This window comes from Grampus griseus (assembly GCF_964374135.1).
Source record: "Grampus griseus genome assembly, chromosome: 1".
NCBI lineage: Eukaryota > Metazoa > Chordata > Mammalia > Artiodactyla > Delphinidae > Grampus > Grampus griseus.
Genome location: NC_139017.1, coordinates 154,269,228 through 154,293,087, shown reverse-complemented (window position 1 = coordinate 154,293,087; position 23,860 = coordinate 154,269,228). Strand labels below are relative to the sequence as shown.

Below are 23,860 nucleotides of genomic sequence, written 5' to 3'. Positions count from 1 at the left end.
CCTTCCTTCCTTTCCGGCTTTCCTCAATGGCAGGGGTACTGGTGTTCAGATTGAGAATCAGATAAAAGCTGCAAGTCCTGTCCCTAAAATTGCACACGTACAAAAAAACATTGCTTATGAATTCTGGCTTCCTTTCTTACTCAGAATGAAGTCTAAGGTCTTCCCCACAGTGATATGGACTGAATATTTGTCCTTCCCAAATTCAAATGTTGAAGCCCTAACCCTCAATGTGATGGTATTTGGGGGTCTTTAGGAGATCATGAGAATTAGGTCGCGAGGTTACAGCCCTCATCATGGGATTAATGCCCTTATAAGAGGAAGAGATTCACTCTCTCTCCCCGTCTCTCCCTCCTTCCACATGTGAGGACATAGTCAGGAGGCAGCCATCTGCAAGCCAGGAAGAGATTCCTCATCAGAAACCAAACAGACCAGCACCTTGATCTTGGAATTCCTAGCCTCCAGAACTGTGGGAAAATAAATTTGTTGTACAAGCCGCTTGGTTTATGGTATTTTATTTATTTGACTGCACTGTATCTTAGTTGTGGCACACTGGATCTTTTAGTTGTGGCATGCAGGCTCTTAGTTGTAGCACGCAGGATCTAGTTCCCTGACCAGGGACTGAACCCAGGTCCCCTGCATGGGGAGTGCAGAGTCTTAACCACTGGACCACCAGGGAGGTCCCAGTTTATGGTATTTAGAAACGGCAGCCTGAACAGACTAGTACACCCCACAAGCTTCATATTACCTGCTTTCTGCTTGCTTCTCGGACCTCCTACTCTCCTCTTTGCTCACTCAGTTTTGGACACACTGTCTTCTTTGGGTTCTTCAAACATGCTAAGCATACTCAGGCTTCAAGGCCTTGGCACTTAACTTGGTGTAAGTGGGTGGGCTTTGTGGGGAAGGGCTTATCCATGACACCCCAGAATTTATAAGCAATGTTACGTACATGTGCAGTTTTAGGGACAGGACCTGTAGCTTTTACCATTCTCAATCTGAACACCAAAACCACTGCCCCCCAATCAATCAATCGCTCTGATCTCTCTCCCTCCCATCCACCTCCACACTGATGCTGCTTAACTATCAAACAGCCTTGTTACCATCATCACGCCTTTGGTTTTCAAACCATAACTGTCTCCCCTCTCCGTAGGGGACCGTGTACAGTCTCCTCAGCCAGCATAGGAAACCTCTCATATCCCAGCTTCAGCTTACCCGTCAAGCGGTATGTCCAGTTCTGCTGCTCTCTGAATGCAGCATGCACCTGTACACTTCTTTGCCTCTGCACCTGCAATTCCTTCTGCCCGGGATGCCCTCGCTCCCATTTCTGCCCAGTGAACTTCCACTCATCCTATACGGCCCCATCTAGAAGGGAGTTCGTATGCTGGCCTCCTCACGCTTCCTCTGTGCTGCTGTGTGCTCAGTCTTGCCTCCACTGAATGGCCCCTGGAGGACAGGGGGTTGTTTCTGTGAGTGTGTGTGAGGTGCGTTATGAGAATGCATCCCGTGGCATGTGAGGGCAGGGACTCTGCCTCAGATATCCCCGGGACCCCAGAGTTCCATGATGGAATGAATTCTTCCTCGTCCTCAGGCCACTAAGAGCCCCACCTTGTCTACTGTTATTCTTTAAGGCAGCAAGACATAATTTTAACATTTATTGGTTTCCTTTGATTGCCTCTGGTCCAGTTTTGGAAGGCCTCTCTGGGTTCTTCTGGCGCTGTTTCTGGCTGCTGCAGCTGCAGCTTTTAAGGCCCTTTTTTGCTTCTTCAGCTTTTGAGCCTCTTGGAAAACCTGGGGATGAGAGAGGGCAGGAAAAAACTTTGTAATGCTATGCAAAACCTCAGACTTCGAGCATCTGGGGTGGGAAGTGACTCCCCCCGATGGTCACCTTAGCCTTTCTCTATGGGCTTCGTGCCCTGGGAGCCACCTCAAAGCCTCGGGGCCAGCTCCACGCCTTGCTCAGAAACAGACGACCCCTCCCTTATGCTCTCCCCACCACGGTCCTGGAGTGGGGCAACCAAAGCAGCAGTCCCGACTCGTACCCGAATGCACAGGGCCTTCTTGGTCACCCAGCGGCGGTGGGCTTTCCGGTAGTACAGAGGGGGAAAGGTGTACTCAATCCCCAGCTCCCTGCACGTCTTCTCAAAGACAGCATAGTTGGTCTTGCGGAGGTTTTTGAGCATCTTTTTCCTCTGGTCAATGCTCATCAGTAGATAGCGCTTGTGGGCTTTGTCCTGTACGAGAGTTGGTATTACTTTGAGTATTATGTAAATAAGTGCTGTGCCACTTCACAGTAGCAAAGGATGGTCATTTTACCCTGGCAATGAAACTTCCCCACAATCTTAGGCAAATATTAGTGCAACTCTGAGGTAGGCAGTGTTACTGTTATTCCCCTTTTACAGATGGGAAAATAAAGGCTCATAGATGTTAACTGATTCATTAAAGGTTCTAGAACTGCTGGGTCGGGACCTTGTGTTAGACCCTGAATCCAGGTCTAGTGGTCTGACTCCACATCTCATGCTCTTTCCCCTGTACCACCCACTCAGCCTCTGCACAGCTCAGCAAACTATCAGCTGGGGTGGAGAGGAGGGAAGGCTTAGGAAAACCCCTGCCCTCAGCCAGGCACTGCTCCCTCAGTGGGGCTGGCATTCCATACTCCAACTCTGATCTCCAAGGAACAGCTCAACTAGCTTCAGGGAACACTGAGGTGCTAGGTGTGGAGCTGGGCCAGTCTGTGTTCACAACTGTGTGTTTATTAAAAATACCAGCAATTGCCTAATTATAGCAGCTCTGTGTCCGACACTGTGCTGAGATCCAGCAGAATGGTTAGGAGTGTGGGCCCTGGAGCAAGATCACCAAGTTTCAAGTCCTAGCACATCATTTCCTAGTGGTGTGCCTGTGCCTGGAGGGATAACTTCATTATGCCAGCCTAGCTCATTCTTCTGTACAATGGGATACAAAGACAAGTATAAAGGTTAAATGAACTGATGCATGTGAAGTATTTAGCATGAGGCCTAAATACTTTATATGCGTCATGTTGGCTGCCATTACTTCATACAGTCCTTGCAATCCTGTCGGTGGGTACTATTATGATCCCCGTTTGACAGACAGGAGAATTGAGGCTTGGACATGTAACTTCCCCAGGGCCACACAGCCAGTTAAGTGGCAGTGGCAGAGCTGGGATTTGAACTTGGGGCAATCTGACTCCATGCACGCATTCAACAACTATTTATTGAGCGCCCACTATGTGCCACACGCTGTGCCCTTGCTTTGAAGTTTGTGTTCTTGACCATTAGTGACACTCAGCACTGTCCTGTAAGGCTCCCATTTCACCCCTGGAGGTGGAAGGGAAGTGTGTTTCCCACCGCAGCTGAGGGGTGGGTGCTCTGCTGCTCTAGCCACCTGGCTTCTCCAGCTGTTTCTCTGAACCCAGAGCCCATCAGTGCTCAGGCTCCTCTCCCCCAGCTAGCCGTGAGTGAGGCCCAAGGGTTACCTTTCGATGTTTCTGCATGTGTGCTTCATAACTGTGGATCTTGACAGTCAAGGCAACAACTGAAACCACAAACCACAGAGGATGAGAGCCGGGCACACAGGAAGGAAGAGCCAGACCCTGGTTATGTTTTAAGACCTCAAGGAAGGGCTTCCCTGGTGGCACAGTGGTTGAGAATCTGCCTGCCAATGCAGGGGACACGGGTTCGAGCCCTGGTCCGGGAAGATCCCACATGCCGCGGACCAACTAAGCCCGAGCGCCACAACTACTGAGCCTGTGTGCCACAACTACTGAAGCCTCCGTGCCTAGAGCCCACGCTCTGCAAAAGAGGGAAGCCACCACAATGAGAAGCCCGTGCACTGCAACGAAGAGTAGCCCCCGCTCACCACAACCAGAGAAAAGCCCACGTGCAGCAACAAAGACCCAACGCAGCCAAGAATAAAATAAAATAAATTAAAAAAAAGAAGACCTCAAGGAATAACAATCACCAAAGCTCTTGTACACCTCTCTATCACTCCCAGAGCACTCTGAACTTCAAGATCTCAAAAGCCTTTGGATTATCTTTCCTTTAGAAAGCAAAGTATAAGGAAGGGAAGTTCCTTAATCTTATGAAGGTATCATCCCCAAACCCCAAATCCCAAATCAGCATTCTTAATGGTAAAACTTTAGAACATTCCTGTTAAATTCAGGAATTAGTCTGGGATGGCTGCTGTCACGGTTTATGATTCAATACTGCCCTGGAGGTCCTCACCAATGTAATAATTTAAGATCCCAAGACTGTCAAGGGTCTCCTCCTTGCCTCTTCCCTTCCAGCTGCCATCCTTATCTCTGTGTTTTCATTAATGAGTTTTCAGAATTATCAGCTCCCACTCATCTCCTAAAGCCCCAGAATATTCTTCCCTCAGCTATCCTCTTATTTAGCTCAAACCTATATTGCAAAGGCAAAAGCAGAAGGTGGCCCCAAGGAGAGGCTGTCACTACAGCAGGCCCTTGCCGTACACACACTGAGCTCTGGGAACACTGCAGAGAGTGCAGTGGGAAGGCTGGCCCTGACCCCATGCCCTTTCACACCACCTCAGCTGCAGAGTGGAGACAGAGACAAGCTCTGGTTCCTGAGGAGCTTGGCCTGAGCTCATACAGAGGTAGGTACGAGGCAGGACCTGGGCGCTGACTACAGCATCAAGGATAGAGTCCAGTTTTCACTGTCCTTGGTCCTTCCCGTCTCTCCCTTTACCAAGCCACATCTAATACCAGCGTATCTGCAGGTGAGGGGCCTGGATTAAGTACCAGCTAGCAGACTCCCCTGCACCCCGACCCCCCCAGGGCCCCCCGACCAACTTCGAGCCTCCAGGGAGCCAGTGTCCTTAGGGTTTTCCACGACCTTGTTCATCAGCTGCTCTTTCTTGACTTTTAGCTTCTCTTTCTGTTGAAGACAGAGACCGAGAATCTGTGAGGTCTGCCCCCTGTAAGAACTTGCCCTCATACCTCCAGGGCCAGGGCCACAGTCATAGCAACTAGGCCATAAGGCTCAGGGCGTGACTTTACTCTGCTCACCAGGGTGTGGCCTCTGGCCAACCACATGGTTGTTCACATCTAGGTGAGCCCAAGGCCAATGCCACTGACAGAAGAATGTTGGATGAATGTCCCAAACCGTGCTCACTCATTCAGGCATTAGATCTTTATCGAGTACCTACTGTTTGTCAGGTGCTAAGGGTACAATGGGAAACAAGACAGTCCTGGCCTTGGAGGTGCTCAGTCTGGGGGTATTGACAAGTGGATATAGAATGAGAGTGGGATAAGTGCTGTGACTTGAGAAGCATGGGCTGGGAGGTGTTACCAGGGTAGGAGAGAATCTCAGAGGAGAGGACTGAGAGAGGCCAAGCCTTGGCAAAGGCCACTCACCTGGTTGGCCATTTCCAAAGATAAGAGTTTTTTCACGACATCATCAACCCTGTGGAAAAACCACAGCAATGAGAGACAGGTGTCGGCAGGGGTGGTGGGTGGGAAGAAGGAAGGGGAGCAATGCTGTTTTCATTTTAGTTTGAAAACCAAGGATGAGTGAAAATTTCTTTTACAACATGAGTCTCTCTGGAAGCGGGGTGCCATTTCTCAGGGATTCAAAGTCAGCACAGATCTGATTTGCTGGGCTGTGAACACGGAATGATGTGATAACTACAGAAAATTGGGGCTGTCAGCTCAAGTGTTTCAGGTTTGTCACAGGGAGAGCAAAAAGAGGATTTCCATTTTAGCTGGAATATGGTTCAATCTCTCTTGAGACACTTCAATTCTACAATCATTGTTTTTTTCTCATGTCACACTGCACAGTGGGAGGGACTGGAGGGACTGCCCAGCTCCCACTGCACAGGACAGGGGCTGAGCAGAGGATCCTGGTTTTGGTATCTTTCAGCCCTGGATTCAAACTCCAGCTCTGCCCCTTAGGAGCTGTATGACACTGGGCAGTCTGACAATCTACAAAATGGGGACACTATTTCTTCCCTCACAGGATCAAGGATGAAAGATTTCTACAAACACCCGTGAGGCACGGTGCCTCCTTGGTATCTCATGGTAGAGGGTCTTTACCCAGAGCACAAAAATGGCAAGCAGGTGTGCTCCATGTGCCCCTGCTGCCCACTCATCCTCACCATTCCTGGGCTTCTATAGTTCTCTGCCCTGTTCCATAGTCAAGCTGCAGATACATCAAGCATCTACCTCGAAGCCCCCTCCTTGCCAATCCTCCCAGGGCCCCCTGCCTCATCAAAGAGATTTCTTCCTGCTTACTTCTCAATTCCGGGGATGTCCTGGTAGTCCTTGAGCAGCATAGAAGGGGGTGGGTCATCTTCATGGCTGGGCTGGACTGTCAAGTGGAGGGATGGAAAACACCCAGAGTCAACTCTCACTGCCCATCCTCCCAGACTTGGCTCTTCTCACCAACTCTGTCAGAGACATCCACGGTCTCAAGCAAGGCACTGGGTAACCCCGGGCTCAGTTTCTCCTCTGCAAATCCTGTGGGCCTCTGCCTTGATATTTCATGCTGGGAGTAGGTGGCCTTTCCCAAGACCCTGTACTGTGCCTGCACTTCTCACACACCTGTCTGGCTCTACAGTTATCAGACGTCCCGCTAGGATGGGTGCTCCTGTGGACGGACTGAGGTCGACTCCCTTTGAATCCCCCATGTCTGGTCTGCGGCCCAGCACAGCATAGACGCCCAACTAATGCTCGCTGGCTAACTGCATGAATGAAATAAGGGGCTTGAGAAGGGACCCTGAACTTTAAGATGCCTGAATTGTAGACACCAAATAGAGATCAAAGGAAACCCTCAGGCTTGGAGTGTGCTTGTAGATGAGGGAGAGGCATGGGAGACGGAAATTTGTCTTCTCCAGCCAGCCCCTGCTCTGCCGCTATGCAAATAGTACTAACTAAATAACACTAAGATTTAGTAAGAGATCTGAACAACTATGCAGACTGCCTGGGAGTGGGAAACCGGGCCCTCCCCCTCGGAAGGGCGGACACGAAGCGCTATATCCCACCCTCCACCTCCCCTCCTCTTGCCCTTCATGCAGGCTCCAGGCCCACGGCTTTGTCATAAGGTGGGCGTGGGCTTCTTCGCAGGACCTCCGGCCCCCCCCCCCGTCCCCCGCATCCCCGTCCCCCCCAGTGGCTCCACGTAGACACCTCTGTCCCCTTGGCCACCCCAAACTTTCCAGGCAATCTAATCTCTCTTCCGCCCCAAATCCCACCCAAGAGCTCCTACCTGGTTTCTGGGTGGCATATCCGCGGGCGGCCCGGAGGATGAAACCTACACAAAAAAGGGTGGGGGCTGAGGACATTCTCCTTCAACAGTCCAGCCTCGATTCTCGTCTACGGCCCTTGCGTTACCCTTCTTCCAAGGTCTTGGCCTCTCTGCGAGGACCACAGTCCCATTTCTTCCGCACCCCGAATACCCCATGTCTCTCCCACCGCGCCTTACTTGTTCCCCACCCACCACTCTTTCTCCTGCCGCTACACTCCGCCCCCCTCCCCCCTAACCTCTTCCCGCGTACTCTCTATCTCCGCCGAACCCCATTTCCCTACTTCCGCTGTCCGGCTTCTCAGCTCCTTACCTCCAGGACGTGAGGGAGGGTCCCGCTGGACGGAGAGAAGCTTGGCGCACCCTCCGCCCGGCAGCCCGAGGACTGGGGCCTGGGTCACTGCCTGGGTCCGAAACGAACTCAGCGCCCTCCACGCCGCCCTCAGCATGGTAGCTTCTCACCCCCGAGGGGCCCGCCCCACGGCCGCCGTCGCCTTCGCGGTACGGACTTGGTTTAGGGCGCCGCCATATTGGCTCAGGCTCGACCAATCGAGTGCAGTTGCGAGACCGGATGAGCAGATGAGGACCGAGATGATGGATTGGCAGGCCGGACTCAGTGATGACGCGAAGTTGGGTCGAGGGGAGAGGTCTGGTTAGCTGTAGCGCGAGATTGAGGGAGCTTGGTCGTCGCCTGACATCGTTAGTGGCGTGCGGTGCTGTATAAACTCTTAAGATGCCACGTTTTCTTGAGCATGCCTCCCGCCCTTAATCCTACTCCATGTTCCTGACCTTGGGCCCCGATTATCTTGGGGGCTTCCCTGGGGCCTGTCGTGTCTTCTTCCCCCAACCTAGCATTTCCACCCCCTCTCCCTCCAGAGTGCAGGATGGACCCCTGTAAGAACTACTAGGTTTCAGCCTCTTCTCTGGCAGTGTTGCAGCGTGGTGATTAAGGTCGCTGATTTTGGACAGCCCTGGGCTGGAAGCCTAGCTCAGCCGTTTACTGGCTGTGTGATTCTGTGTGCAAGTCGCTCGACCTTTCTGGGCCACAGTGTGCTTACTCAACCATGAAATGGGAGTGGTAATAACCGTGTCTTATCTTTTAGGTTGTTAGAGGATTAACGGAGGCAGTTGTGTGCAAAGCACCCGGAATATAGTTAAGTATTCAAGAAATACTAGCTTTGATATTTGTGAAATGAGGGGTGTAAGGACAACTGCCAATTAAAAGTAGGAAAAATAAATCTTAATTGTCTCTGGTGCAAAAAAGGGAAAGACTCTTCTGCCCCTTGCTTTTCTTAGAGCATTTACTTTAGAATACCTGTAACTGTGAGTTCTTTCTCTGCCCTTTTGAGATCTATGTAAATCTTTTTAAAAGCTAAATAAGCCTCTTGCCAGTTTTACAACCCAGGAATGTGTTTTTCAAGGACCTGGGAGCCGGCTCTTTGAAATATAATCATTAAGAAAGATAGAGCCCCTGTCTCCCAGTTTCTGCTGGAGGGTAGGAGCCTAACTTCAGCAGGTGCCCAGCTCCAAGTTGCAAACCTCCCTCCGCTCATAAAGATATGAGAAATTTATTTTTCCTTTGGTTAATGGCAATTAGCAAACCCAGGTGGCTACCCTATTTCCCAGCTGAATTTAGGATGACCCCTGTGTGACAAGTAGTGCTGTCAAGTCCTCTTGCTTGAGGACTAGTGATTATCTTGAGAAAATGTATGTAATGAGTTGTATCCACTTGGCTGTGTAAACAGATACAATTTCTCTTCATCTTTCCAAACTCTTGAGCTGATTGCCTGTGACATTCTGGTTTAATTCTCATCCAATTAAAAAAAAGTTTTCTTCCTCTTCTACCCTTGTGGAGAGGTTTTCTAGGTTGGCAGGAGATTTTGTTTTTAATTACATTTCTGCAAAAGGGCCTCTCTTTTCTGAGGTCTGTTCCCCATGTCCCACAGTTCTCTGTGACTCCCTCGGTAACCCTGGCCACCGTGCCCTAATGGTCATTTCTCAAGTCTCCATCACTAGAATGGGAACTCTTTTTTTTTCCTGGCCTCGCCGTGCAGCATGTGGGATCTTAGTTCCCCCACCAGGGATTGAACCTATGCCCCCTGCAGTGGAAGCGCGGTGTCCCAACCACTGGACCGCCAGAGAAGTCCCTAGAATGGGAACTCTTTGAGGATGGACTGAGCCTAGTCATTTTGGAACCCCCGCTGCCAGCACAGGGCCTAGATGCTAGGTGAGGGCTGGCTGAATGAAGGAATTAAGGAAAGGATAAATAAATGAATGATTCTAAGGAGTAACCCCCCCCGCCCCGATTTCTAGGGTTCTGAAAAGAAAAAGAACAGAGATTCAAGCACACTCAAGAGTTTCTCAAAACCAAGCCAAACCAAATCAGACCATAAACCAGTTTAAGAGACTGAAATTATAGGAAACAAGTACAAAAAGCTAGTGGGCAGGGCTTGAAAAAACATTCTCTGGCCTTTGAAGTGGGAGGCCCAGCCCATGGAAATTGGGGGGATGGGGGAGGGATGCTAGGCGCCAGAGATAGGGGGACACTGGGAGACTTTCTGCCTTTCCTGGGGCTGGGGTTTTTTTAGTGAAGGGCTTACTGACCTCCTCTTCTCTGGATAGCCCAGGCTTATCAAGAAGCAGGCCCAGGTGGGGAGTTCTAGGAAGCCCTAGAAGCCCCCGAGACCCTCCACCCCACTGACCCGGAGCCCCTGCAGGAGAGGGAAGTCAAGCAGTGGCTCAAAGATACAGTCATCCTCCGGGTTTGGGACTAGGGGCTCTGGGGTCCCCAGGGGGCTGGTCTGGAACCAGAGGTTCTCATAGGACTTGGGGCTGGGGGTGAGGCCCCCCAAGAGGGGCTGAGTGGAGTCGCAGCGGAGGTAGTGCCCAGGCCGTGGGCCTGTGGGGCTGCCCAGCACCTGCACGTAAAGGACCTGGTCACTGGTGCCAGACTGGGGCTGGGGCTGGATACGAGGTACTCTTGGGTCCCCCTGGAGCACATAGGCCTGGACCAGGCTGGGGAGGCCACAGGTCCCTGAGCTGTCATTGGACTCCCAGGGTCCTGGCTTCTTCTCTTCCTCCTCCAGCACCGTGATCTTGGTGATGGGTGGCATGCTGGAGTCCCGAAGGCTGGGCAGCTGGAAGGTATCCTGGACATAAGGATGTGGGGTGAGGGCCTGGTTCATTTCAGATATCTGCCCCAGACACTTCCTGCTGCTCTTTGCTGAAACTCAAAGGGTTACTCAAAGGATGCAAAGCATCTCATATGTTCCTGACACGTGTTATGTGCTGTTTAGACTTGGCCTGGTGAATCTCCCCAACGCTTCTGCATGGGATTAGTCCCATTTCACAGTGAGGTGACTGAGGGTTTGAATGGGTAGAGCAGGGATTCGCACTTAGGTCTGCTTTGCTCCAAAGAGGTGAAGTGGGAAGATGGGAAGGCCTGAGTACTCATCCTCAGAGGGGTATCCCTTCACTTTGAGCCTGGGCTGGGAGCCTAACCCCCAGCCCCATTTCCCTCTCCCTCCAGTGTTCTCACCTCTGTTGTGATGGTAGGCACCCAGGAACCCAGGCTGCTGTGGGCTGGGTCTGGAACACTTGGCCAGAGGGGATTCTTCCTGCTGGAGAAGGGGGCAGGTGAAGGCTAGGTCAGGCATGCCCTCCCATCTTTCCATCCTTTCTCCCACCTACTCACAGCAGCTGAAGGGACGACCCCTTCATGTAGAGAGGAGAAGGTGGAGGGCCCGACCCCCAGACCTGGGTCCTGAGGCCTGGCAAGGCTGAGACGAGCCTAGACCGGCTCACTCAGGCCTGCATTTCCCTGCAGGCAGGGTTAGTTGGGTGTCAGCCCTCTCAGAAGGACTCACCTGGGTCTGCAGCAGAGCTGGGCAGCCCCACAGAGGCAGATGAGCAAGACCAGGAGGCCGAAGAGGCCCAGGAGGATGTGCAGCTCAGACTCCTCTAGAGTGAGGGGAAAGCCAGAAGAGGCAAGAGTGCACGTAGGTAAGGCTGGGCTTCCTCCCTCAGACTGGGGTCCAAGGGCAGGGCTGGGTCTCCTCCCTCAAATCAGGGGATCCACGCAAGGCTTATCTACTTGCAAAATGGAGATCCTTTGGGTGAGGCACCCTCCCACCAGCCTTGTCCTGCCAGCCCCCTTCTCCCCTCACCTAGGGCCAAGGTCATCAGGGTGAGGCTTGTACTGTTGGTGGCCCACGCCTGGCTGGCAGCCATGAGGTGGACATGGTACAAGCTGGAAGGCTCCAGGCCGCGGAGGACAAAGCTATGGGAGGAGGCGTTCAGGACAGTGGCTGGGAGGAGAGGAGAATGGTGAGTCTGGGTTGGCTGCTGGGCTGCCCCAAGGCTTCTGAACCCGCCCGCCCTGGCCTTCTGGGGCTGTGGGGCACTGAAGATAGACTCACAGAAGGACCGGTCCTGAGCATTGGTCCAGAAGATAGTGTAGTGGGTAAGGGGGCTCCTCCCCAGCTCAGGGGCCTCGGGCGCCCACTCCAGCTGGGCCCAAGTCTTGCCAATGTGCCTTAGATGCAGCTCTGGGCCATGGGAGGGGGCTGCCGGAAGAGAGAGGTACAGGGGCTGACAGGGAGTGGGGCGGCGGGGAGAGCCCAGTTGGACTTCTTGTGGCTCCCCAGACCCAAGAACTGGGACACTTTGTGGGGGTGGGTGATAGGAGAGAGTCCAGGGGGACTCATGTCCAAGCCTCATTATCCCGGGAACTTTCCCTGAATCCCACCGACTGCTAATAAGTGGTTGAGCTGGGATTTGAACCTGCTCCTCTTTGACTCCAAAGCCTTGCTACCTGATTTCTGCCAGGCCTGATTTTGTCTGGTTCATTATTTCTGCCACTGACTCTCTAAGTTTATGCCAGGCCCTCAGTTGAATTTCTATCACATGTGACACCGGATCAGTTTTTGCCAGACTGGCTCCCTGAATTCTGCCGTGCTCACTGCCCAATTTCTGTTACCCCACCACCTGACTTCTTTCCAGCTGCAGGGGTCCAGTGTAAGCCAGAGGTAATCTTAGGATTGGGAGAGACCCTCTTCTGAGCCAGAGGTAGGGGAGGAAGAAAATGTTCCCTCGTATTCCTGATTTTGGGGGCCTAGACAGGCCTTGAGAGAGAGGAGAGGATTCTGAGAAAAGGCTTGGTGGCTGACAAACCCATCTCTTGGGAGTAAGCATAGATGTGCTGGGAGGGTCCTTTGGTGTCCTGGTACAGGGGGGTCACAGTGATCTCGTAGAGCTGAAAGGGCCTGATGTTCTCTGTAGAGAGAAAATAGGGGCACCCTGGTTAGGGGCTAGCCTCTGATGATGGTCGGGGGCTAACCTCAGACTTCAGGGGTAACCTGGGCCTCATTCTGCAGGGCTGGCCTCTGCAGTCTCTTCTTCAGACCATTTGGTGCGGGTAAGGGGCAAAGAGTAGAAGAGAGAGCTAGGAAGGTGGCAGAGTCAGGGCTGGAAACAGAGGATCCAGTTAGACTGCAGGAGGGACTTCCTGATTCTGAGGATGTGAGATGAGAACAGTGAAAGAACAGGAAAGACTGGGGAATCTGCGTCTTTAGGGTGGTTCAGCTCGCCCCTTGCCTACTGTCAGGCAGGTAAAATGTCTCCCCCCTCTCCCGGGCCCTGCCCACCTGCCCAGCCCCCCAGGCCTGCCTCACCCTGCAGCAGGGTCCCTGCAATGCTTCCATTATGCTCCATCCGCCACATCTTAGGGCTGCCGCTGGGGCTGGGGGGACCGAGGCCCCACTCAATGACATAGCCCCGAGGCTGAGGGCTGGGGGGCTCCCAGCCCACCCAGAGGCTGTGAGGGTCTCGAGCCATGGTGTGGAGTCTGCCCAGGGGTGGGCCTGGAGACAGAGTAGGAGACGATGACATGAAGATGAAAAGAATGCAGGCCCTGGAGCCAGATGCCTGGGTTCAATCTGGCCTTTGCTACTTACAAGCTGGGTGACCTTGGGTAAGTCAACATCTGAGCCTCAGTTTCCTCATCTGTAAGTGGAAACGATGATAAAAGTTTCTACCTCGTAGGGTCATGGTGCAGATTAAATGAGGTGGTACATGAAACAGGCCTGGCATGGAGTAGTGCTCGGTGATGATGAAAGCTAACCCTGTGTGGTTCTCGGTATGTATTAATTCACGGAGTCTGCCAACAGTCCCATTGTGGGGCACAGCTACGGTCCCCATCTTAGCAATGGGAAAACTGAGACAGGGAGGTTAAGTGACTTGCCTAGGGTCACATGACTGGGAAATGGGAATATTAGCTATTGTTATTGTGAGTCTCACTTCATGAGGACCCATGTTCAGGGGCACCTGGGGTTGGTAGTGGCTGATCCCCTGAGAATGAGCATTTCACTCAGGGACTGTGTTTGAGCTGGAAAAACTTCGGGCTTTCTTTCCCATTTCCTTGGCAGAATAGACGGTGTGTGTGTAGGCACCACCACCGGCTTAGCCTGGTTCTGGCTAATGATAATAATAATAGCTAACACATACGGAGCAGTTACTTTGTGCCAGGCACATGTCTTAACTCGTAATCTTCACAGCGATGCTTTGAGTTAGATACTGTATCATTCCCATTTGCTAAATGAGTAAACTGAGGCCAGAGAGGGTAAGTAACTTGCCCAGATCACATTGCTAGCAAGTGACAGGGCTAGATTTGAACCCAGGCAGTCTAGCCTCCGAATTTACATGTGTAACCATCATGCTCTGCTAGCTGCTGGCCCCCTTTACCTCCGCTCTCCAAGAAGACCACTGGGGTGGGATGAGAGGTCCCAGCTGTGTTATAGGCCTCAAGGATCACCTCCCGGGCTTCTGAAGGCAGTTGGAAGGTACAGTTTAGCTCCGTGGTGTTGCAGAGCATTGGATCTGCCCCAGCCTGGTCTGAGGGTCTCAAGGAGACCAGGTACCCTTGGATCTGCCCGCTGTCTTCCTCCAGGGGCACTGGCTGCAGTGGGCATGGGGGAAAAAGATAAGGGGATGCCCAACTCATCTGGAGTGGGGAAGAGCTTCTAGATGGGGTGGCCATGTCCCAAGGACTAAGCCCCCCAGGCTGGGAGCCAGCCCTCCTCCCTCTGTGCCAGGTCCTAGGAAGGAGGGAAGGAAAAAGCAAGTTGGTGTATGCAGCAGGCAGCAAACTAGATGAGTCCTCCACTGTAGTCTCTCCAGAAGGGCCCTACCCAGCTTCCTACCCAGGCACATGCAAAGTGAGTGCAAATCACCTACAAATGCATCCAAGCCTCGGAAACCTGTTGGGGTCCTGAGCCCCAGCTTGCAGGGGTCTGTTTGGGTTGAAAGAGGTGGAGGGATGGCGTTCAGAGGGGGTTACCTGCCAGAACAGCTGCACGTTCACCGTCCTGGGGTCCAGCTGCCTCTGCCGCCACCATGTGTCCATTCTGACAGTGGGAGCTGTGGGTGGAGCAGGAAGAGAGGGTCAGGGAGGGCCCTGGAGGCCAGACTGGGTCCTGATGGTCGCTCCCAGCCTGTCACCACCCACTTACCCCGTTGTGTGGTGGTCAGCTCCAGGCTGGGGCTCCAGTTGCTCCAGTGGCCAGGCAGGCGCCAGCGGGTGCAGCGCATCTGCAGGGCGTAGGCTGTGGATGGGAGGAGCCCGCATAGCTCATACTGGAGGGTCCTGGAGGGCAGGGCGCCCACCTGGTGGGGGGTGTGTGTGGCTCTGAGCCTGGATCTCTGTGCCCTTCGATGCCAGCTCAACTTACCCTGCCCTCAGCCAGCCCCACCCCAGTCTCCTGAGGTTGCCCTCCGCCTCACCAGGTCCCAGCTGGCTTCTCCAAGCAGAGGCTGGTGGCGCAGCTCACACTTCTGATCTATGTGTAGGCTTGGCTTCCAGGTCTCCCAGCGCAACCTCAGGCAGCCTGGCTGGGGCGGGGCCACCTCAGGGCTGGGCCCCAGGGCCCACAGTGTGGGGGGCTCCAGTTTCACTGCAAAGAGAGGTGTAGTCAGACCCCTTCTCTGATCAGTCCTATCGGGCTCTATCCTAGCTTCCACTTGTCTCCCTGTCTGTGGTTCCATTTCTTCTCTGGGTCTCCATTTATGGGATCTCTGTGTCTTTCTGTTTCTCTCTGTGTCTCTTCATCTCTGTGTCATCCTGTTTCTGCAGGTCTGTCTCTGTATATGTGTCTGTTTCTCTCTCTGTTTCATACTCTTGCCCCAGGGCCTTTGCACTGGTTGTTCTCTCTGCCTGGAGCACTTACCTTCTGGATATCCAGTGGCTTGCTCCCTCATTTCCTCCAAGGATCTTCTCAAATGTCACCTTCTCAGTGAGGCCTTCCCTGACCACCTTCCTGAAATAGTAATAGCCCCCTCTCCCCGTCGCGTCCCCCTGCTCAATTTCCTCCTCATGCTTGCGGTTACCCGACATTCTATTTTGTCTATTTTGCCCACTAGAATGTAACATTTCAGGGGCAAGGGTTTTGCCTTTTTGTTTACTGCCATATCCCCAGCACCTAGAACAGTGCCTAGTGCAGAGTGGGCACTTCAAGAAATTTGCAGAAAGAATTAATGAGTGTATCTCTTTGCCTCTGTGTTTCTTCCGCCTCCTTGTCTGGGTCTCCACAGCTCTGTCTACGACTGCATCCACTTTGTTTTTCTCTCTCCTCCTCCTCTACCTCTAGATCTTGCAGCGTCTCATTGCCTGTCGCTGGGTCTGTGTTTCCCTCCCTGTGCCTCTCTGTGTCCGCCCATGGTGGGGGCCGCTCCCCTCCCCCACACTCAGTGTCACCCACCGACGTCCATGGGGACAAGGCACAGCTTCGGGGACACGCTGGTTCCCAGCGCGTTCTTGGCCTGCACCCAGATGCCCATGTTCTGGTACAGCTGTAGGTGTTTGCGGGGGATGGAGCAGTGGCTCTGCCCGTCCTCAGGCACACAGTCCGGGATGGAGTCCTCCCGGCTCTGACAGTTGCCCCGGCTCCTGCCAACGGACCAGGCTTGGGTGTCAGGCGGGGGAAGAAAGAGAGGCTCCCTTCTCCCTCCCGTCTCTGGCTCTCGCTCCCCACCCCTACAGTCCTACCCATGCTCTGTCCCAGGACCCAAAGGAATGGGGGCTGGCGTAGAGAGCCCTACTCACTTGAAGCTCTTCAGGGTGAAGTTGGTGGACAGGTGGGTGTTAGGGCCTGGCTCCCACTGGCAGGTGAGGCTGTTGGTTGTGAGGTTCATGAGGCAGGACAGGTTGTGGGGTGTGGCGGGAGGGTCTGTGTATGGGGTGGGGAGAGTGAGGGCTTCAGGTAAGACCACTCAGAAAACTCCTACTGGGACCACTTGGCCTCGTTTCCTTGCCCTGGGTCATTCCCTTGTCTCCATGCAGGGTGACCCCAGAGGGGCAGCCCTGGGGGAAGCTAAGTTACAGGCACATACAGGGATAAGTACCACAGAGTCTCCAACCCTCTCAACTCTGTCCCCTTTGACAGTAACAGTGTAGCATCTGGTTTTCATCCTGGTTCTGCCATTCATTAGCTGTGTGATCTTGAAGTCACCTAACGGCTCTGTGCCTCAGTCTCCTCATCTGGAAAATGGGGGTAATGGTAATGTACCTACCCCCTAGGGTTCTTGTGAGGGCTGAGTGACTTACTATGTATACAGTGCTCGGAGCAGTGCCTGGCATATAGTGAGTGCTCTGTGGTGTTAGCTTTCACTGTTGTTGATTCTTAAATGAGAACCTTGGTCTTTCTTTGTTTTTAGTTATGCATTGGCTTGGCCCAAATCCATCCTTCTCAGTTTGAACAGAAGGCTGAGACTGGGGTAGGGGAGAAGCTGGGAGCAAGCCCAGCTCATAGAGAATATCCTCCCTGGAGACACTCTCCTATGGCTGAGGGCTTGGGCTTACTCGGCAGCCATATGGAGTAGTGGTTACTATACTGGCTTTCGAGCCCCACTGCCTGTTATAAATCTTGGCTCCATCCTTATTAGTTTGTGACCTTTAGCATGTCACTTACCCTCCCCGAGCCTCGGTTTCCCCATCTGCAAAATGGGGCTAAATAACACTACCCACTGGTAGGGAAGATGACATGATATTGTGCCTTTAAAGTGCTTCTTGAGCAAGAGCTTAAGAAAGAATAGTTCTTATTAGTATTGGCAGGAGGGCATTGGAGGCAGAGTGGGTGGATGGCTGCAGGGACTCACAGCCTGCCTGTAGCTCAGCCTGGTCCAGGATCTGCAGGCTGTTGCCCCAGTGCAGGCAGCAGGAGAGAAGGGCCCGAGAGCGGTTGAGGTGGGGCAAGGTGATGGTGGACTGCAGGGTCCCATTTGGCAGGTACTGCTGCCTCTCCCCGGGCTGAAGCTCTGCTTCCAACTTCCATACAATGTGCGATTCCGAGTCCAGGCGGCTGCAGTTCTGGCTGATGGTGCAGGAGGCTGTGATTGGATCCCCCAGGCGGACGATGGGGGCTGAGAGGCTGATGTGCCCGCACTGCTCCAGGCCTGGGGTGGAAGAGAAGGGGCCGTAAGTGACTCCTCTGCCTGGCAGAGCTGGGCTCCTAGACTCAGTACCCCTAGACTCTGTGCCGTTACCTTCATGCTTTACCTCCCAAGATGTGTCACTGGAATGGGGAGGATGTGTATGGGGACCGTGAGAGGCTCTGGGGGTGAGATCAAGATAGCGGTGTGTGGGTAAATGTTTATCAGCTGGCTATACAGAGAGAGACAGATCCTGGTTTGTAGCCTGGGCTGCTTTCCCTGGTGTAAATATTCCCACCGTGGCTGATTGCAAGCTACCAGTGTGACATCACTGAATGTGAACCCGGGAAGAGATGTACACAGTCAGCGCTTGCAAGCCAACCCCAGCACGCCACCAGATGGGAGATTACTCCCCTCCCCAGCAGTGGTGAAACAATGGTTAGAATGATAAGAACCCCACAGCCACAGCAATCTTTTCAGATTTCAAATCTGTTACCCCATCTTGATTATAGCACTTCAATGGTACGTTATTCCTCTGAAAGGCAGTATGGTATGTGGGTAAGAGCATGGATGTTGGAACTAGACTGCCTAGGTTTAGAGCCTGGTTCTATTGCTTATTAATTATGTGACCTTGATGTGTCACTGAGACTTTCTGTGCCTCAGTTTTCTCATCTGTAAAATGGGGATAAAAAAGTCCCTACCTTAGTTTTGCTGGAAGGATTAGATGTGAGAACACATGTAAGGCACTTAGAATAGTGCCTGTCATGTAAATATTTGCTGCCGTGATTAGGATAAAGACTCAGATCCTTCTCACAGCCCTTGTGGCCTGGGCCCTGCCTAGCCCTCCTTGTTCCAGCTCAGACCATCCTTTTCCAGCTCCCATCACTCTGGCCTTCTTGCTATTTCTTGAAAGTGCCATGCTCCCTCCAATCTCCGGATCTTTGTACCTGCTGATCCTTTTGGAGGTGCTCCTTTGCTTCTCTCCCACCCCTCCTTCACCTGGTTAACATTTAGGCGTCTTGCGGGGAACCAGACCTGAACCTGGTCAGGTTCTGACCAACCAGACCAGGCCAAGCCCCTTGAACTTTCCCAAAGCTCTTATTGTCCTTCATAATTATGTAGTCATGTGATTATTTGCTTGTTTGTCCCCCAAACTAGACCATGGGTTTTGTGAGGCCAGAGACCTTGGGTGTTTCACTCATTGCTGCATTCCCAGCACCTAGCCCAGAGCAGGCCCTTGGTGGATACATGTGGAATAAATGAGTAAGCACTGCACTTTGCCCACGATGCCTTCTCTCCTCTCCCAGGTGTTCTTCAGCCCATTTTGCTGATGGGGATGCTGAGCCCTTAAGAGGAGGAGCAATTTGTTTAGGGTCACAGAGCAAGTTCATGGAGGCTTGTACTACTCCACAGACTCAGAATTTCAGACTAGAAGGAAACTTGCCAACTGTTCACTTCAAAACTCCACATGATACTGAGTCCTCCACAGCAGGGCTAGGATGGCCTAGTTTTGTATGGCCTGCCAGCTAAGAACATTTTTTATATGTCTAAAGGGTTGAAAACCAAACCAAACAAAAACCAAACAAGAACATGCAACAGAGACTGTATGTGGCCTGCAAAGCTGAACATTACATCAAAGTTTGCCGACCCCTGCTGTGCCTTGGCTTGCATACCCCCAGAGATGGGAGGCTCTCCACCTCTCAAGATAGAGTTTCCATAGTCTGGAGAGCTCTACCTGGGATTCTTTTTATTTTATTTTATTTATTTATTTTTTGGCCGTGCCATGTGGCATGCGGGATCTTAGTTTCATGAGGAGGGATCAAACCCATGCCCCCTGCAGTGGAAGCGTAGAGTCCTAACCACTGGACCGGCAGGGAATTCCCTGGGATTCTATATTTCAGGATTAAAGCTGCCTCCTTACGTCTTCCACCCTGATCCCTTTGCTGCCCGTGAAGGCTGCACAGGACTCAGGGGTTCCTTCTGACAACACGGCACAGATTTGCAGGCAAGACCTTGGTCTACCCCACCTTCTCCGGGCTGGCCAGCCCATGTCCTCTCACTTTTCCTCAGAGGTGGTGGTTTGCCTACAGAGGTCTATGCATGGGAGCCTGGCTACCCCACATCTGTGGCCCAGTTGATTCTTTTGGGATTCTCTGGGAGTCCCAGGAGCACTGTGGCAGTGCTGGGAAATGCCTCCCTCCTCCACCCCCAGCATCTCTCCCTGTGCTCCCCCCTCCCCTCGGCACCCTCGCTCCTGGCCACACTCACTTCTGGGGAGCAGCAGGATGATCAGAGCGGCTCTCGCTAGGTTCCAGGCTCCCAGCCCCGCCATAGTGCCGGCTTGGTGCTCACCTGGAGGTAGAGGGGGATGGTTAAAGTCATGGGCTTCGGAGTCAGAGCTGAGCTTAGTCCTTGCTCTGCCACAGTGTGGCTTCGGCCAGGTTACTTGATCTCTCCGAGCCTAGTTTCATTGCAAAATTGAGGTAACAACAGCCTATACTGCATAGGGTTTTGGGGGGAGGACCCAAAATGATGCAAGTCAAGGGCTTCACGCAGGGCCTGGCACATAGGAGACGACTCTGTAAGTGACAGTCACTGTGATTATTCTATTTGCCTTCCAGGAGAGAGCAGGGAAAGGAGCCGCAGGGAACAGTATTCTTCTCCACTTCCGTTCTGTCTTAGCTGGGTTTCCCCCACAAAGCAGAGGCTGAGATGAAGGCTTGCATGCAGGGAGTTTCTTTTGGGAAGGTTCCAGGAGCAGAGTGAGGGAGTGGGGAGAATGAAATGGGTAAGGAGGGAAAGCCAACACAAGGGTTCGTCATCAAGCCAGTCACATTTATGGACAACTGGGGCTCAGTCCTGCTGGAACCTTCCAAGGAGCCATGTAGAACACGCCTCAAGAACTGTCCACCCAAGGGACAATTCATCCCTTGGCTGGCTGAGAGAATGGGAACATTTATTCACCAGTTCCTGCCCCCCGTTGGTCAAGGGCTGTCCCTTGGTGTATTAATTCTCTGGCATGTCCATGTTGCACATGCATGAGTACCAGGCAGGTTCTCCTGGGTGAGCCATGCTCAAAGTCCTTTCCTCTGACGCTGGTGAATATCAGAGACGCTCCCTGGCAGAAAGGGACAACTCCACAGAGTAGCTGAGGACAGGTTACACCTTGGGAAGCTGGCTGCCGCAGAGATGGCTAAAGGGAAGGTGGGCTGGAGGATACCCCCAATTCTGGGCACAGACCTCTGGAGGCCTTCTGGGGCCAGGCATCCTGTGGTCATGGCGACAGTGCCCAGATGGAGGGAGCATTAGTTCCCTCTAATTAGTTCATTAGTCTCAGGAAGTATGCATGGGTTTCTACCGCTGGGGTGGGCTTCCAGCCTTTCCACTCTGCTCCCACTGGGGTCTCGGGGCCAGACACCTGATCCTCCAGCACTAATTGACGCTCTTGGTGGCAGGTCAGTGGCAATCACCAGCCTGTACATACATGAACACATACATGTACGTGGTGTCTCAGCTGATCCCCTGTGCTCAGAAAGAATTAAACTCCTCTCCCTTTTCTCTCCCTCCAAGACAGAGGTGGGAATAAGAAATGCCCAGATACCCAAGGCTATTCCTGCCTGCCTGGGTCTTACTTAAACCCCTGGTCTGTCCTTATGTGTTGCAGTATCAGGACACCAGGTGAATGCTAGCCCATAAGTCACCTTTTTGCAAATCAAGAAAAAAGCGCCCCTTCCTCTGGATGAATGCAGCCCCACACTAGGACCTGGCAACTAGAGAACAGGCTGAATTTCAACCTCCGCTTGCTGGGCAGCTTTGTGCAGTGAGAAACCTGCACAACTGTTCAGAGCACCCCAGTCTACCAATCAGTGGTTGGCAACTTTCTTCTTACAGCATGCCAGTATGATTATCCACCATGCACACTTGTTGGGGAAGATTTAGCCTCCTTGGCCCAGATTTTGGGACACTGGTGCCCATCTCCATGTATTTTTGATCATATCCCAGCCCTCCTGCCCAGCGAATTACCACTTCATCCCTCTCCATTGGCTCCTGTCCAGAGTGGGCAATGCAACCTCAAACCCCCAGGGGCCCAGGCATCCTCTCCCAGGGTTGCCAAGGGTTGGCACATTTGGCATCGGTCCCTGGTCCCCCACGGCAGCCCTGGGTGCTCCCTACCCAGCTGAGGGGGATCTGGGGCCAGGTAGAGCATGGTCTCACTCTCTGGGGGCCCAGCACTGAGTCAGACCACCTGGTCTGAACCCCGGCTCTGCCACTTACCAGCTTGGTGACCTTGGACAAGTTACTTCACTTTTCTGAGCCTCAGTTACCCCATCTGTGAAAGAGGGATAACAATAGCACTCACTTCTCAGGGTTGTGGTGAGGATGAAATGAGATGGTCCCTGATAAAAGCACTTAATATGGAGCCTGCAAAGAGGAAGCACTTAATAACCATGTTATTTTCACATGCCATAAAGCGGGACACCGCCTTGTGGAATCAGCATGGTTTAGTGCCTCCCTGCCCTGCTTACAGGCTGCGTGGTCACAGCCTCCTAGGACTGCCACCTTGCTTTTGTCCGTGTCACACTGCACGTTCCAAAGCCCCATTTCTGAGTCCCCTGCTCCTTGGCCCCCCAGTCTCCCCTCTTGCTCCAGCCATCTCGGCTCACTCTCTGGCCTCTCTCTGAGTCCCAGCACACCACGCTGGCCCCTGGGGTCACTGCATCACCCCCCACTCCTTTCTGCTTTCCTCTCCTTTCCCTCCCATCACATTCAGCCTTCTCCAGTTCACACCCCTCTCTCGCCTGTCCTTTCTACTCCCCTTCACGTGGATTCTTTCCATGGGAAGAGGGTTGGGGGGAGGAGGAGGCTGGCAATGAACAAAGGGAGAGGACTTCCCAGATGTGGTTCAGACAGAGGGAGACGGGCGGAAAAAGTAGGAAAGTGAGATACACAGACCAAAACGATGGAGAGAGACTCACAGAGATAAAGACTGAGGCAGGAGAGAGAAAAGGGCCGGAGACAAGAATGCTGATACACAGAGACCGAGGCACTCAGAGGCCGAGAAGCAAGAGATACTCGAGATTTTAAGATTCAAGAGACAAAGGGAACCGTGAGAGACAAAAAGAGAAGCACAGAGAGACTCTGAGACAGACAGAAGCTCAGAGGCATGGCAAGCCAGAGAGGGGCTGAGGAGGAAAGAGAGATGGAGAGTGAAATAGACAGGGATGGAGACCGGGAGCAGGTAAGACACAGGTTCTGAGAGAGAGACGGGGAGAGGGACAATGAGTATGCCCTTCGCTGAGTCCAGCCCTTTCCTGAGCCCAGAACAGTGTCCTCAAAGAGATATTTGTCTGTGACTTCCCCAATGCAAATAAAAGTAGGGGCACCCTGGGAAAAGTAACTCAGTGTCCAGGGCTCTTGATACCAAGGGACAAATCCTAAAGGCAGGAGCTCTGCTCCCAGGCCCCCTGCATATGCACGCCCTTGACAGAGGTGGGGGGAGCATAACTGGGACTCCAGGGTCCCCTCGAGCCCAAGACCCAGCCCTCCCTGGGGCTCCCCTACTCACGTTGGAGCCTGCGGCTGGGCGCCCGCCTGGCCTCCCTGGTCTCTGCTCTCCTCTTCAAGGCAAGTTCCTGAAAACAGCCACAGCCCGGCTGTTCTCCCCAGCCCTGTCGTTAATGGCTCGGCCTCTGACAGGCGCAGGGGCTGCGGATTGCAACACCTGCCCAGCCTCCTTCCCGCCCTTGCATTGTTGAAGCTGGCATGGGCAGCCCCTTCCTCCCAGGAAGGAGCCTAGGAGGGAAGCTGGTGGGGCCCGGGCAGCCTTCCTGCCTCGGGGGTCTTAAAGGGGCAGAGGGATGTGGCAACGTTGTCCCCCTCCTCTGCCTCCGGATTTCCTGACCTCAAAGCTCTGAAGCTGGCAGGGCCCAGGCTCCAACCCGCTTGGGTGCCATTCCCATGCCCCCGCACCCCCCTGCCCTGGGGGAGCATCACTTGGAGACAGACCCTGGTTCGAAGGCTCGCTCGGCCCTAAGCCTCTTTTTAGCACTAGCCTTGGGGCCCTGATCCTCCCAATGTTCAGAGGGGCGTCCTCCAGGTTACAGGGAATTCTGTAACACAGTACCTTCCTCCCCACTCCCTCTGCATGGCATGTTCCTTACTGTTGC

General features: G+C 53.2%; 2 protein-coding genes across 2 annotated transcripts; both read right to left on the bottom strand.

The window, feature by feature from the left end:
* Window positions 1-1,648: 1,648 nt before the first annotated feature.
* Window positions 1,649-7,833, bottom strand: MRPS15 (mitochondrial ribosomal protein S15; the record flags this gene model as incomplete). Its single annotated transcript, XM_082648810.1, is given in 9 exon segments — window positions 1,649-1,719; window positions 1,722-1,785; window positions 2,037-2,228; window positions 3,488-3,546; window positions 4,823-4,907; window positions 5,387-5,435; window positions 6,263-6,338; window positions 7,236-7,280; window positions 7,585-7,833. Coding segments are annotated over 9 exon segments (777 nt in total). The 5' UTR covers window positions 7,721-7,833.
* Window positions 7,834-9,719: 1,886 nt separating this feature from the next.
* On the bottom strand, window positions 9,720-23,304 carry CSF3R (colony stimulating factor 3 receptor). Its single transcript, XM_082671971.1, has 17 exons — window positions 23,260-23,304; window positions 21,969-22,023; window positions 19,962-20,045; window positions 17,421-17,717; window positions 16,369-16,492; window positions 16,025-16,212; window positions 15,051-15,220; window positions 14,780-14,933; window positions 14,608-14,687; window positions 14,013-14,226; window positions 12,944-13,132; window positions 12,444-12,545; window positions 11,690-11,836; window positions 11,438-11,578; window positions 11,138-11,231; window positions 10,810-10,891; window positions 9,720-10,420 (listed from the first exon to the last, which is right to left on the bottom strand). The coding sequence occupies exons 3-17, from the start codon at window positions 20,023-20,025 to the stop codon at window positions 9,941-9,943; spliced, it is 2,526 nt and encodes an 841-aa protein (XP_082528097.1). The 5' UTR covers window positions 20,026-20,045; window positions 21,969-22,023; window positions 23,260-23,304; the 3' UTR covers window positions 9,720-9,940.
* Window positions 23,305-23,860: the final 556 nt, after the last annotated feature.